The following is a 15,575-nucleotide window of genomic DNA, read 5'->3' on the forward strand; positions in this document are numbered from 1 at the left end:
ACTGAGTCTACACCCAATCATATGTCGTTTAAAAGGCTGACATCGGGAAGCATATTTCTACGTCATTTCTAACAGCTGCGTTCCACCTTACGATTAGTCCTGTTTGTGCAATCAATCCCTTGACGGTCAACAGTTAGGAGGAGTCCAATTTTCAGCGAACATGAAAAAATTATCCACTAAGAAAACCTCTACTCACATCATTAATTCTACCCTTAGGATAAATGGCCAGACGTGGAATGGCTGCTGGATCACACATTTTTTTTTTTTTTTTTTTTTAATTTTTTTTTTTTCAACGTTTATTTACCTTTGGGACAGAGAGAGACAGAGCACGAACGGGGGAGGGGCAGAGAGAGAGGGAGACACAGAATCGGAAACAGGCTCCAGGCTCCGAGCCATCAGCCCAGAGCCCGACGCGGGGCTCGAACTCGCGGACCGCGAGATCGCGACCTGGCTGAAGTCGGACGCTCAACCGACTGCGCCACCCAGGCGCCCCATGGATCACACATTTTTAAAGTTTCGACGCATTTTTCAAGTTTTGCAAAGCGCCCTGCAAAAACATTAACTGAAGTACAACCCTGCCCCATCAGCAGCGCACATGAGTAACCCCAAACCGCCGTGCTTTAATAAAGGCCGGACGGCGCAGACGACCACGGGAATTCGGAAGAACCCTAGCCCTGGGAGCAGCAGCAGCAGACCTCACACAGGAGCGGCCACAGCAGTTAAGGCCTGTCTGCTGCACCGTGCAACGAAGGGGTCTCCTCCGTGGCACCGCCTCCCCCGTCAGTGGGGCTACCTGCACGGACCAGGGCTGACACCGTATGGAGCGACCGGCACCCACCACCCTGTTCTTAAACGGTCGCTGGCTGTTGTCCAGAGAGAGCTCGGGGCTCCCACCCTGGGGGAGGTGAGAGAAGGACTGGAGACTCGGCCACCCCGGGCCACAGGCACCGTGCTGCTCCTCTGACTCCCAGAGCTCTGGCAAGGACGTGGAACCTGCGCACAGAGCCTGGTATCACACCGAACACCTGCTACGTGCGAAGTGCCTTCTAGCGCCATCGTTCTCCGTCTTACTCAATCTCTCGATGAGAAGCAAGCGGCCCGAACAGGCTCTCGGCCACAGCCACCAGAAGGTGGTCCAGCTAGACTTCTCTGAAGCTCCATTACCGATATTCTGGTAACACTCAGCAAGGCCACCGAAGTAACTAAACTTTAGTTTTCCGAAGCCAATTACTAAGGAGGGCCGGGCAGCCAGGGCTACGTATCTGTGCATGTTCTGGAGCCACAGAGCCTCCCTTGTTCGTACAGGTCTCTCAAGTTTGCATCTCTCCTTTGTCAGCACGTCGCCCAGCATTCCAGGTAGCATGACAGGAATGCCTCTGTCGGTGCTCACGAGCGACATCAAAACCGCACTGACCGCGGCTTCGCCGCACACGCGTCCTCCATTCTAGTGTGTGCAGCGGCCGTAAAGGTTGCAGACTGCTCAACCTGGAAAAATGTTTTGCAGCAGATTTTCCAAAACATAATCGCCACCAGGCTTTGCTACGAGACAAAGAGGCGCACCTACCTTTCAACTCCAGAACCTGTGCTATCGTGCTGTCATCACCGGCGATCAGAAAGGAGAGGGCGAACTGAATGTAGGCCAGACGGACGTCGTGCACACCCTGGGGGGGCGAAGGAGACCACGTGTCACGTGCAGGAAGCAGGGACTTGGCGGCACGCACGCCCCTCCCGTCCCAATGGCACAGAGGCCTTGGGGCTTGTGCCGTCAGAAGGCTCAAAGTCTAAAACAATGGTCATGTCTCTATGGGAACATGGAACCTTTTCTCTGCTCTTCTCCCTCGATCTTCTGCTCTACTTTTCCTTGTCTTTCAAGCTGTTTCTAAATAGAAAAGAATGGGTAGGGGCACCTGGGTGGCTCAGTCGGTTAAGCGTCTGATTTCAGCTCAGGTCGTGATCTCACAGGTTGTGAGTTTGAGCCCCACGTCAGGCTCTGTGCTGACAGCTTAGAGCCTGGAGCCTGCTTCGAATTCTGCGTCTCCCATCTCTCTCTGCTCCTCCCCAGCTCACACACTGTCTCTCTCTCAAAAAATAAAGATTAAAAAATAAAATCTTTTTTAATAAAAAAATTAAAAAAAAATAGAGAAGCATGGGTAAAGTTTGGCTGAGTCCCCTTCCCAGTCATAACGTAGACACCCAGTCATTGGGTGTCTGGACCACTTTGGTATGGAGCAGAAGATTCCCAGCCTGTCCAGACACCATCTACTTCACTTTCCAATGAAATAATATACGCATTTTTGAAAATCCAAAGCCAATGGAAAGACTGGTTCTGCTTTTGCTGACACCAATGAGGTGCTGTCTGGGTTTCATCAGGTATTATAAATTCACACCAGACACCGCGGCCCAGACGCTGTCCTGTTACCAACCCTGCGTGGCCTTCCTGGGACTGACATCTGCACTATTCTGCCACGACCCAAGACAGTGTCAGCCGCGACCCAAGACAGAGGGCGTCCCCGAGGAGGCCCACAGGCCATGACCGGTAGCCAACACTTCAGGGGAAGTCGCGGGGGCCATCTGATCAGCTTTCCCTCCCAGTAATTTTAAGACACACGCATGTCTCCTCATCGGGTTCACACGCCAGGAGTCATGTGGAACGCTCACCGGCTGTACCAGCAGCAGCTCATACGCTGGGATCCTCCACTCCTTCAACTGTCACCTCCTCCCTACTTGAGTTATTCCAAAGATACCCTGATTGGTTGCCAAGAAATAAGTTAATGCCACAGAGAATTAGTTCCCTGAATGCCCGGAAAGATTAAGAAGTCTGCCCTCCAGATGGTTCCGTTCCATTTGGTAGTGGCAGGGTGGTGGTGAGGGGGAGGAGGAGGAGGAGGAGGAGGAGGAGGAGGAGGAGGAGGCGGCGAATGTCATTTACTGAGCATTCACTACACCAGACACTAAGTCAAAGGCTGCACATCTGTTACTTCATTTACTCCTCTGAACTCGAGGTGGAGACGCCTTCTACGCCCATTTTACAGATGAGGAAACAGGCTTTAAAAACTCACTCAAGGACATGCAGCTACTAAGTGAGTACGTACTGGAACTGGAAAACAGGAAATAATTGTACAAACATACTGCCTCGTGCTCGACTTTACGTCTGACTGGACAAGTGCTTTCTTCTCCGAGCTGCCACGGCATTTTCATCTTGCTTTTTCTCAATCTGCAAGGATCGCACTTGGAACCACCTAGGCCTCTACATGAGAACTGAATTAATTCTGTCTTGTTTTGTCGGGTGTCTGTTTCTTGGGGAGAAAAGAAAGGCCATCAGACCCCTACCCTGCAACATCCAGACGGAGGCCTTGCACATTCGCTGTCCTCACTGGGTCTCCACTTCCATCCGTGCCCCACGGCATTTCAGCAAGACCCTCTCGGACCGATCCTGGTTTATTCCAAATACACTAAGCGCTCAAAACTATGCTCCCCATTCCGGGGACGACTCTGTGGGCCTCCTCACAAGACAGAGTTTGGGTACCACGGTCACTAAGGTCTTGAAAGTGAGCTGCTTTTCCTCAGCGTACCTGCAACGCTTTAGTGCCTTCAAAACACAACAATTCAGTGGTGTGCAAACAGCAGTTATATTCAAGACGCCATAATCTCGGGCTGAGAGACGACTCAAAGACGACTAAGATACCATCCCTGTCCTCAGGAAGCTTAAAGGAGCCACCGCTCCCGAATTATCTAGATGCCTCGTTAAAAGAAACACATCAACTAACTCAAGCACAGGTAACTTGTTATCTCGACCCACGTGTGCCTCGTGTTTCGCAAGAATGCTGGAGAGATGCCAAAACTTGCCTGGTAAGGTTCAGTGAGGTACTGCTAGCTGGCTGGCTGGAAAGGTTCTGCAAGTTTGGGGGGGTGGGGGGGGGTGCCCACTTAAGTACTGGGAGTCAGGGCCCTGGAAGGTCGGTTGCAGTTATGTGCCACTCTGGATCCTTCCATCCTGCTTGTACACAGAAGCTGGACTAGATCCCCTCAAGGGTCCCCCCAGCAATGAATTTTGAACTGATATGCAAGTGGGTCCTCACCTCCTGGCCTCCATCTTGCATATCCCAGCCAGCCCCCAATTTCAGACCCCTGACTGTGAACACACCAAGATCACCCTAGACACAGCGTGCACCCCCTCCAAGCAGCCACTGCCCTGCCTCCCGCTCACGCCCCCGGCCAGACAGCCCCTCACTGTCCCCTGGGCCTCTGCCCTCTGTCCCAGCAAGCTCCATCGAAGGCAAGAGGGCCACATGCCCCATTCCTACTCTCTGACTTCACAGCGTTATTATCCTAGGAAGAAAGCATCCCGGGCTCTTTACGGCTCGTTCTGCAAAACGCTGTCTAAAATAGACCAAAACATATTTGGTAAAACTGCTCTCTGCCAAAGGATTTGAACAGCGCTTTCTTTGGCTGGATGAAAAATAACTCTTTTCACAAACCTTTAAGAATTCCCTCCAAGATGCTAAAACACACCCATTAAGAAAAAATAGATCTATCGATCTATCAGCTTCTTCAATAACCGAAGGGCATGAGAAGGGTTGGGGGGGGCGGGGCTTTGAGAAAACTCAAAGCCAGGGAAGAAATTTAAGAAACATACCCACCAAACACAATGGGTGGCCCTTGTCTGGATCCTGATCTGAATCACAAAGCGTAAAGACATTTCTTTTTTTTTTTTCAATGTTTATTCATTTTTGGGACAGAGAGAGACAGAGCATGAACGGGGGAGGGGCAGAGAGAGAGGGAGACACAGAATCGGAAACAGGCTCCAGGCTCTGAGCCATCAGCCCAGAGCCCGACGCGGGGCTCGAACTCACGGACCGCGAGATCATGACCTGAGCCGGAGTCGGACGCTCAGCCGACTGAGCCACCCAGGCGCCCCAGGTTTTACTTTTTTTTTTTTATTTATTTATTTATTTATATTTTTTTTATTTTTTTTATTTTTAAAAAAAATTTTTTTTTTCAACGTTTATTTATTTTTGGGACAGAGAGAGACAGAGCATGAACGGGGGAGGGGCAGAGAGAGAGGGAGACACAGAGTCGGAAACAGGCTCCAGGCTCCGAGCCATCAGCCCAGAGCCTGACGCGGGGCTCGAACTCCCGGACCGCGAGATCGTGACCTGGCTGAAGTCGGACGCTTAACCGACTGCGCCACCCAGGCGCCCCATGACATTTCTGAGACAGTGGGAAAAACGGAGACCGAAATGGGCATTCACGGATACTAAGAATTGTGAGCAGTATTAGGTGTGGTGATGGTAGTGTGGTTTTGTTTTAAAAGCTCACTTTGGGGTGCCTGGGTGGCTCAGTCGGTTGAGCGTCCGACTTCGGCTCGGGTCGTGATCTCGCGGTCCGTGAGTTCGAGCCCCACGTCGGGCTCTGTGCTGACAGCTCGGAGCCTGGAGCCTGTTTCAGATTCTGTGTCTCCCTTTCTCTGACCCTCCCCCGTTCATTCTCTGTCTCTCTCTGTCTCAAAAATAAAACGTAAAAAAAAAAAAAAAAAAATTTTAAAAGCTCACTTTTTGTTAAAGGTACACGCTGAAATTTTTACGGGGAAATGCGGTTCCCGGGTGGGATCTGCGGCACTAGACCATCCCGAAACAACCAAACATGTGGGAGAGGGGGCCGTGCCTGCAGCTGGAGGACAGGTAGGTGGGGATTCTCTGTCCTGCTCTCTTTTTTAATGTCCCTGACATCCCTATATGGGAAAAAAAAAAAAAAAATTAATGTCTAAAACCATTTCCTAAAACAAAACATTTAAGGTATGCCACAAAGTAAAAACACTTTCATCTTGACGATAATTCTCATTTTACAGACCGAGGAAATGTAAAATAAGTTGCCGAGACCCCGAGGTGAAGCGGGCGCGGCCTACAGCCGGGGTTCAGGCAGGGACGCCCCAGTCGTGTCTTGGTGGGTGGTCTGGGCACTGACATATTTTACTTAGGAGGCTGAGCTAGTTGAGGTCAAGAGAGAGGGAGCGGAAGCAGGGAGGGAATCTGCTGGGTAATTACTGGCAGGCTGACTGCCAGGTAAGACCAAAGAAGCATGACATCTGCCCTATTGTGCAAACGGCACGCAGATTCTTTTTCGAGATGCATTTAAATGTCAGGAGCCATCACTCAATGAACGGAATTTGTTGACACAGAGTATGTGAATAATTCACGGTACTAAAAAAAGAGAATCCGCGAGACACTAAGATCTGGGATTTTTTTTTTTTTTCCTCAGGGAACACCTTGTTTGTAATTCCAGGAAAACCCTCAACACGGGGCCCAACCTCCCGAAGCCAACAAGTTACTTGATGTTACTATGATTAACCTTCAGTCTATTACCTGCAGGTGCGGAAACTCCGAATCCCTGAAGAGTTAGAGAACGGGGTGCGGAAGTAAATCACGCTCACGTGGCCCTCCACCTGGGCAGACAGGTTGCTGACCGTCGGTCTGCCGTCTGTGCTCGGGATGGGGGTGTGGAGAACGGAGCCCCAGCTGTCGACGGCACAGCCATGCCAGCAGGGAGGGCTCACACAACTCTTTGCAGCTTCTGAGTCCTCAAACTCGTGCTTTCTCCTCAAGAACCTCTCTCAACCCAAGTGAAACTTCTAGGGCCACCAGGGAACTTTTTTTTTTTTTTTTTAATGTTTATGAGAGAGAGACAGACACACAGAACGTGAGCGGGGGAGGGGCAGAGAGAGAGGGAGACACAGAATCCGAAGCAGGTTCCAGGCTCTGAGCTGTCAGCACAGAGCCCGACGTGGGACTCGAACTCACAAACTGTGTGACCTGAGCTGAAGTCAGACGCTTAACTGACTGAGCCACCCAGGTGCCTGGGAACTTTTCTTTTTTTTTTTTTTTTTTTTAAAAACACAGCTCTCCTGAGGGGCATGTCCGACTTCGGCTCAGGCCATGACCTCATGGATTGTGAGTTTGAGCTCCGCGTTGGGCCCACTGCTGTCAGCACAGAGCCCGCTTCAGTGTCTCGGTCTCCCTCTCTCTCAAAACTAAATAAACATTAAAAAAAAAAAAAAAAAAACTCTCCTGAAAACCATTCACACTTCCATTCTCTTTGGCACAGTCCAGCACCTACTCCTTATAAGACGTACAAACAGGAGGCACAAGAAACATTAAAAAGCCTTAAGTATCTTCCTTGATGATGCCACTTCCTAGTTGAAACTTCCAAGGGTTTTCTCCAAAACGGACAGAATAGGACCAGGACCGGGACACCCCACGAGGTACGTGGGAGGTTATTCCGTCTACTCTGTGAAGACGCTCACGAGCTATGTCATCCTCACGGGCCAGGAGGGCACGGCGATGCTGAGCCCCCAGAGAAGCCGTCCTCAGATGTCCCTGTCATCCAGGCTCTGCCACACATACAGGCCTTCTACTCCGCCCCCATGAAGACCAAAGTCGAAGAAAGGACAAGAAACAAACTGCTACGGCCCTCCAGGGAGCAAGGAAACACACGGGAGGTACAAGACGCTGGGAGCTCCTCACCTTTGAATCCCTCTTGGTCGCCAGGGTGTACAAGGTCTTTTTATTCAAATCAAAATGGCTGCAGACGTCCCTGGCGGCCTCAGGACCCTGGGTCACCATGGCGGCCATCAGGTTCAGACAGGCTCGAGCCATCCTGTGGGAACATCAGGCACGTGAGGAAGAGCAGAAGCACAAAGCCACTTCACTGCAAAGCCAAGTGCACTCCAGGCTGTGCGGTCTGCTCTCCCCAAATCAGAAAAAGGAAGGAAACAGATAGGCAGGCATGCTTAAAAAAACAAAAACAAAAACAAAAACACCCAAAACCAAAACTTCACACAATCTCCAAATAAAGCTTAAAAACGGAGTCTGAGGGGCGCCTGGGTGGCTCAGTCGGTTAAGCATCCGTCTTCGGCTCAGGTCATGATCTCACGGTCCGTGAGTTCGAGCCCCGCGTCGGGCTCTCTGCTGACAGCTCAGAGCCTGGAGCTTGTTTCCGATCCTGTGTCTCCCTCTCTCTCTGACCCTCCCCCGTTCATGCTCTGTCTCTCTCTCTGTCTCAAAAATAAATACACATTTAAAAAAAAAAAAAAAAAAAAAAACGGAGTCTGAAGAGGATCCAAGAATACAAAATGTGAGACACAAAGAAGATGGCAAGGTCTCTCCCCACTAACTCATCACGTAACTGGGAGACCCGCGGCTCGTCCCCGCCACTGAGGGCACGAAGACATCTTCAGAGCGGGCGTCTCCAAAAGCAAGCTCTCAGCTGCCTTTCGGTTCCACTGCCCCCCAAAACCCGTGGTTGACTGCGTGCCTACCACACCCCAGGCCCCGTTCGAGGTGCTGGAAGACAGCATCTCATACGACACTCAAGGCCCCCGCCTGCATGCACCTTGCATTCCAGCAAAGGGAAGTGGACAGTCAATAGACGGACCTAGAACATTATGTCAAATGTCTGGCTGCACGAATAGACCTACAAATGGATACTTCTGCCTGCCAGCTAAAAGGACAGAAAGTGACAGCAAATGGAGGACAGTGGAGCAAGGCCTCCCTGAGATGACACTTCTGGACCACAGGGTCCTGAAGGAGAGAGGGAGGGAGACTGCGGTGACCACAAAGAGCCGCTAGGACAGAAGGGCAGGAAACGTAAAGAATGTCCAGAGTGTTCCCGTAACAGCAAAAAGAACAGCAGCACAGGCGTGACAAGGACGCGTGGTAGGGGTCTACGGCGTGAGGGGCTGGCCCCAGGGGAAGCAGAGGCAGAGCCATGGCTTTACGAGGGAAGGAAAGGTCAAGAGCACTCTCAGAGAGCTGAACGCAGACCGAGCCCACGGCTGGTCTTGCCACATAACAGCGGGCAACTTACCTGTAGCCCGAGGCATACAGGGACTCACAGATGAGCTTCATGTGGCTGTTCAGCAGCTTTTTCACGATGTTGGTTCCCACAACATGGAAATGGGAAAGGTCGCTCGCTGTCCGCAATAGTATGGCCTCAAAAACTTGAAATATTAATAGCGTCTGCAAAGACAGAATTAAAATGCTTATGAATCAGCTCATTTCTGGTTTTCCTCTATACATACGCTCCTCCTGTCCTAGCCAGTCATTTAAAACCTTCAACGTGCATGACAGGCCTGCTCAGATCCTGAGCCAAAGGCAGGAAGGTGACAGCTTCACAGGCTGCTCGGCAGACCCCCAGCTCTGGAATTAGTCCTGCTCCCACGGTCCGGCTAAGTGGAGAACTCTTCCCTGTTTACAATTACACAAAATGAAATGAAAAGAGAGATCTCTACTCATGACTGGACCTCCCTGCTCTGGGGATATTCAGGTCCACAGTCTTACAGCAATAACCCTGAGATTTCAACAGGTTCATAAATATCCCAAATTCTGAACCTCTCTGGAACCAGAAGTCTCAACTCAATATGTGTCTGCAACTATGATATGCGGTTTCTACCTATTTCCCTTTTGTCAAAACAAACCAACCATGTCAAGGGGGCGCCTGGCTGGCTCAGTTGGTGGAGCATGAGACTCTTGATCTTGGGGTTACAAGTCTGAGCCCCAGGTTGGGTGCAGAGATTGCTTAAAAACAAACCATGGCAAAACCAAGTGCATTGAGATTAAGGGTCTATGGTCCTTCCCTCTGGTATCATTCACTAACATGAAGTTAGCACTTTCCATTCACATGCTTTAAAAAGTCATGATGCAAAACTGGATGTATTCCTATGACACAGGAACAAAACATAGTCTTCTACAGAAAGGTGATAATGTTCTGGAAATTTCTATCACATTTCTCTCCATCAAGCTCAACACCATAGTGGCGTGAACTTTGTCTTCTCTTCAGCAAGCCAGGTGAGGAATGACATACTTCACTTTCCGGCCGCTTCTCCCCGCTCAGGAGCTGGAAAATCTCTGCACATTCAACCGAAATCTTTATGTACCCTTCCACAACATCATACACGTCTTCCCTCGGTAGCTTCTTGGCAGCAGTGACAAATGCTTCCAAGGCTGAAATAAGAGTAACGTTCAAACGTTAACAGGGACGGTCTCCTTAGCAACAATCACAGCCGCGGCTGCGACAGAGGCAGATTTCCAGCAGAAGCATCCAGGCGGCTGGAGGTGCCGCTCACCCGGAGGGAGAACACAGCAGCAATGCGGAGACGGGGCCATCCAGAGTTCTGACATGGCCTTTTCTCTATCTCCACTGAGGTAAAGGGGAACAACTTTCAAAGGAAGAGCTTTGGAGCCAAGCCTTCTAGGGGCAGGGATCCTCCCCACCGCTGACATCGATCCACTCCTGGGCACCCTCTGGGTCTAGACCAATCTAACCCTGAAGCCATACACTCACCTCCACGAAGGGGGTAAAATCAGAGAACGGATAAAGAAAATGTGGTGCAGCTGATCTGTATCTAAGTGTATATACAAAGAACTATTATTCAGCCAGAAGAGAGAAGGAACTCTGCCTTTTGCAACACGTATGGACCTTTGAGGGCACAGAGTGAAGTAAGTCAGAGAAAGACAAACGCTGTATGTATGTTCTACTTATAGGTGGAACCTAAAAGAGCCAAACTCATACAAACAGAGAGCAGAATGGTGGCCAGGGATTGGGGGTGGCAGAAATGGGGAGATGTCAGTCAAAGCGTACAGACTTTCAGCTATAAAGATGAGTACATTCTGGGGCACCCGGCTGGCTCAGTAGGTAGCGCATGCGACCCTTGATCTGGGGGTGGAGAGTCTGAGCCCCACATTGCGGCCAGAGTTTGCTTAAAAGAAAAAAAATAATGAGAAAGATGAGTAAGTTCTGGGGATCTAATGTACAGCATGGTGACTGTAATTAACAGTACTGTAGCATATACTTGAAGCTTACTGTGGTAATCATTTCACACAGTATATGTGTGTCATCATCTCACTGTATATCTTTTCAAGTTTTTCTATTTTGAGAGAGAAGGAGAGAGCACGCGTGATGGAGGAGCAGATAAAGAGGGGGAGAGAGAATCCCAAGCAGGCTCCACGCTGTCAGCGCAGAGCCCGACACAGGGCTCAATTTCACGAACCGTGAGGTCATGACTTGAGCCAAAACCACGAGTGGGATGTTTAACTGACTGGGCCACCCAGGCACCTGTCATCGTACATCTTAAACTTACATCAGTTATGTCAATCGTATGTCAATAAAGCTACGTAAAAAGACAACACAAAAATAACAACAAAAAAACCTTTCCTAATGCCTGGATGAAATCAAAACCCCCAACATCTGTCAATTCTACTTCTCTGATCTGTCAGGAGATCACATCACAGGAAGCTATGAGAACACATCAAAAGGGAGACAGAATCCAAGAGAGAGACCAGATTCAAACACAAATTCAACACAATCTCATACAACAGATTCACACTTTCACCCACTGACTTCAGCTTCGCTGTGTCTTCCAACTACCTCATCTGTACCCACTGCCCGTCAACCCAAGTTTCCTTCTGAGACCTGTTCAAATGCAGCACCTGAATGCCAAGGAGCTGCCTGAGCAAAACCGTGAACACGTACATGAATACAATCTTTCAAATCATTAAGCATGCTCTTTCTTCTGCCAGAATGGTTCCTGTCCCTGTTCCTACCCCAACCTACAACTCCGCTGAAAAGCCACTCCCTCTGGGGAGACCTCTTTGATCCCCCAGATTAGGTCTGAGGACTGAAGGCCCTATGTACCTCTCCTTTGGAGGACCGGTACTTGGAACTCTTCATATGTAATTATATTCATTGACACCTGCCTTCTCCACCTCACTATTCATGTGCTCCAGAATGGCAAGGCCCAGGTCTGACTTTTTACTCACCATTTTCTCTCTAGCACATCACAGCCCCTAGTAAATAACGCAGAAATGAACGAATGACTGAAATGTAGCACTCTGAGCTAAAGCAGGTATCATCTTCAAAGCACTGGCTGGCAGTTGCAGGCATCAAATGTTTAAAAACACAATTTATGGGAGGACAAATTGTTAAGTGGGGCTATCCTGGCCATCAACTTAATAATCTCTTTAACCAGGGAGAAATGCTGTCACTTCTATTTTGACACACTACCAGTGCTCTCACATACTAGCATATTCAATCGTTGGGGCTCCTGGGTGGCTCAGGAGTGGCTCAGTCACTTAAGCAGCCGACTCCAGCTCAGGTCATGATCTCACAGTTAGTGGGTTTGAGCTCCAAGATGGGCTCTGTGCTGACAGCTCAGAGCCTGGAGCCAGTTTCAGATTCTGTGCCTTCCTCTCTTTCTGCCTCTCCCCTGCTCACACTGTTTCTCTGTCCCTCAAAAATAAATAAACACCTTAAATTTCTTTAAAAAATTCAATTGCATTTTTTTCCTCCTAACCTACATACTTTTCCAGTGGATTACAAGAGGTTGTGAAGCGTGATCACACTTTTCAGAAAGTGAAATTACAGAATCTGTTCCGTATTGGTCACTAGTCCAGTGACTAGACCAGTTCCATATTGGTCAACTGACCAGTCCCTGGGACGCTTCATGCGGTAGTTTATTACATGTCATCGGATCAGCTTGAGTGTTGGGGGCTCAAAGCTCTTGAAAATAGCGCTGACGGCCACAGAACCAGCAAACTGTCTCAATGAACGACCCCGAGCTGACTCACAGTTGGGACTCGGCAAGTATACATATATGCTTCTCTGACAATTGCAATAGAGGTTTTAGAGGTTGCTAAGGAATGCCGCCCGGCCAAAAGAGGCGTGCAGTCGCGTGGAACTGTCACGACCGAGCAAGGCGGATTCCACCAGCTGACAGCCCAGGGCAAGACAGTGCAGCGCGCGGCCCTACAGCGGCCCCGGCCGCCCGGGACCCTGGACGCCCGAGCACCGGGACCACGGTTTCCCGTCTGCAAACCGGAAGGCCCGGCTCTGAGACTCCGGGACCTAACAATGCACAGAGGAGGGCTGAGCCTGGCACGCGGCCGCGACCCGCCTCGCCCGCACGTGCTCCCCGCCCCGGCCAGCCCCGCACTCACCCGGCTCCGCGCCCTGCGGACCCCGCAGCTCAGCCTTGAAGCGCACGCCCGTGAGCTCTTCGGAGCGGGGCCGCTTGGCTGCGCCCGCGCGGAGAGCCGTGCTGTCCTGGCCGCCCGCGGCCTTCCTCTTGGGGACCCCCATGGCCGAGAGGGCAGGGGCGCGCCGGGATCTACACACCAGGAAACCCGGCAAGACGACGCGCGGACAGCAGAGCACCACCTCGGCGTGCCAGGTGCCCACACGTGCGCAGGAAGGGGCGGGACCGGCGGAAGGGGCGGGACCTCAGTGGGAGGTCGGGGCGGGCCTGCGCGACTGGGCCGGCGGAAGGGGCGTGGCCTGTGGCGGGGCGGGGCCTGAACCAGGGCGGGCGGCCGGGAAGCTAGACACCGTTCGGGGAGGTGCTGCAGGCGCCGAACCCCGAGGTTTCTCCTGTTTCTGTTGTTCACGCTGGCTCGCTCGCTTCTTAGGACGAACCGACACCGCCCTGCCACAGTGAGGAGGAGCCCTCCTGCCCCCAGCGGCTCTCTCGAGGGTCTTGGCGGGTGGAGTCCCCGGGTTCTCCATTCCCTGGGGGCACGAGCCCCGGTGCTAAGCGGCTGCACAGTCGGATCAGTTCTCGACCTGGGGCGCCCTGACGCTCTTGTCAAACAACGGGCTTCGATGCTTTCCCTATTTAAGGGCCTTCGGGTTGGCCGGGAGGGTGACTGCCCCTGGCTAAATGCCAGGCGGGCTTGAGCGGGAGGTCTTCCTCTGGCACCTGGGCCGAGGGTCGTGCAGGTGCCCTTAACTCTGACCGCACCTTGTCTCACAGCCCGAACCAGACCCGCTTGTCCGGTGGGATGTCGCCCCACACTGGCCTCCATCCCAGGCTTCCCCAAACTAATGGGAGGACGTGAGCCCTTCTGGCCAGGCAGGTGCGAGGAGAGACGTAACTTCTGTGAAAACCCTTCGTGAATACTGCAGCGGCTTCCACATCCAAGTTCCCGTCCTTGAAATGGAGCCAGCAGAGCCAGCCCTACCTAATCTTTGGGGCTGTCCTGAGCTGAGAAAGTGATACATTGTGTATGAAAAACTGCTTTGACGGGGGACAAAAAGTTCTGTGTTCTTGTAAGATGTCAATGACTTGAGAGCCGAATGCTTTGCAGTAAAGTAGAGGTTTAAATGAGTAAGTAAAAACTTAAAGTGGCTCAGAAGTGTGTGGATGGATGCTTCAGACTCAGTCATCCTAGTGCCATGAGTCACTGATGCCAGATCCCTAACCCCACTCGTTCATGTATCAGGCTTACCAAACTTTCAAGTAGTAAACTTCCAAGTAGTGACATGGCTTTCTATATTAAAGGCCTTCATGGAGAGAAAGGGCTTTATTTGTCCCGAAGAACACTCTGCTCTGTTAAAGATAAACACCACTGCCCCATGACATTCTAAGCTGGTATCCTTTATGGGGCTATTGCACTTGCTGTTTCTTCTGAAACTCTGCCCAGACCTCACATGACTCATACTTTCCTTTCATGTGGGCTCTTCCTATCCATCTTTCACTCCCCTTCTTCTCACCCTCCTCTATTTTCCTTCATTGCCTTTTTTAAAAAGTTTATTTATTTATTTGGAGAGAGAGTGGGCGCCAATGGGAGGAGGGGCAGAGAGAACGGAGAGAGATAATCTCAAGCAAGCTCTGCACTGTCAGCACAGAGCCCAGTGCAGGAGTCGATCTCATGACCAGTGAGATCATGACCTGAGTCAAGATCAAGAGTCAGACACTTAACCAACTGAGACACCCAGGTGCCCCTCAATTTTTAAAAATATACTTCCAAATCCACTCAGGAAGTCTGCACTGATCCTGGTACAAGAGCCATGTTCTCAATAAACATGTGTTATGTCAATGACCAGAATCTTAGACTAGACCACTCAAAATACAAGGTTATTGAATTGATGGCCCTATTCTTTGAACAGCAAAATGTAGCAAAATCCACACCCAACTTAGAGAATAAAATATCAAATGATAATTTCAAGGGTATTATGGAGACTGGTCTACCTACCGTCTTCTCATTACACAGAAATTTTAGAAAATATAGAAAATTTGAGTAACAACAATATATTCATGTTGATAGTAATAGAACTTTATACCCATGAATAGAGAATATATGTTCTTTTGAAATAACATTGAAAGACATAAAATTGACCATGTTCTAGGCCACAAAAGAGGCCCCCATAAATTTTTTAAAAAATCAACATTTACAGACCATGTTCTCTAGCCACCAAGCAATAAAATTTAACCTTGATAATAAGAAGATAGTTGTTTTTTTTTTTTTTTTTAAATCCCAAAAGGCTGGGAGGGAGAAAAAATCTAAGTAACCCTTGGAAAGCATCTGGAAAATCATGAAAGATTTGGAATGCAACAAAAGGAACACTTCATACAGCGAAATCTGCGGGACACAGTTCTTAGAGGAAAATTTATAGCTTAAAATATTTTTGTCAGAAGTCAAGAAAAATTGAAAACAAATGAGCTAATAATACATGTTCAAATGAAGAATTGGAAAAAGTACAACAGAAACAACCCAAAGATAAAAGAAGGGAAAAGAAGCAAAGAT

At 50.0% G+C, this 15,575-nt stretch overlaps 1 protein-coding gene and 1 non-coding gene across 3 annotated transcripts in view; one reads left to right on the forward strand and one right to left on the reverse strand.

Moving 5' to 3' along the window:
• Positions 1-13,209, reverse strand: part of URB1 (URB1 ribosome biogenesis homolog) — a 73,961-nt gene extending 60,752 nt beyond the window's left edge. For both annotated transcript variants that reach the window (XM_030328987.1, XM_030328986.1), the window contains exons 1-5: positions 12,990-13,209; positions 9,859-9,998; positions 8,863-9,014; positions 7,521-7,653; positions 1,565-1,661 (exon numbers count right to left, since the gene is read on the reverse strand). In XM_030328987.1, coding sequence (XP_030184847.1) covers positions 1,565-1,661; positions 7,521-7,653; positions 8,863-9,014; positions 9,859-9,998; positions 12,990-13,131 — 664 coding nt within the window. In that variant the 5' untranslated portion in view covers positions 13,132-13,209. The remainder of the gene's footprint in view (positions 1-1,564; positions 1,662-7,520; positions 7,654-8,862; positions 9,015-9,858; positions 9,999-12,989) is intronic.
• TRNAR-UCG lies at positions 5,328-5,412 on the forward strand. Its single transcript has one exon. It is a non-coding gene; the product is annotated as a tRNA-Arg (tRNA).
• Positions 13,210-15,575: the final 2,366 nt, after the last annotated feature.

Source organism: Lynx canadensis, chromosome C2 (assembly GCF_007474595.2).
Source record: "Lynx canadensis isolate LIC74 chromosome C2, mLynCan4.pri.v2, whole genome shotgun sequence".
Classification (NCBI taxonomy): Eukaryota; Metazoa; Chordata; class Mammalia; order Carnivora; family Felidae; genus Lynx; species Lynx canadensis.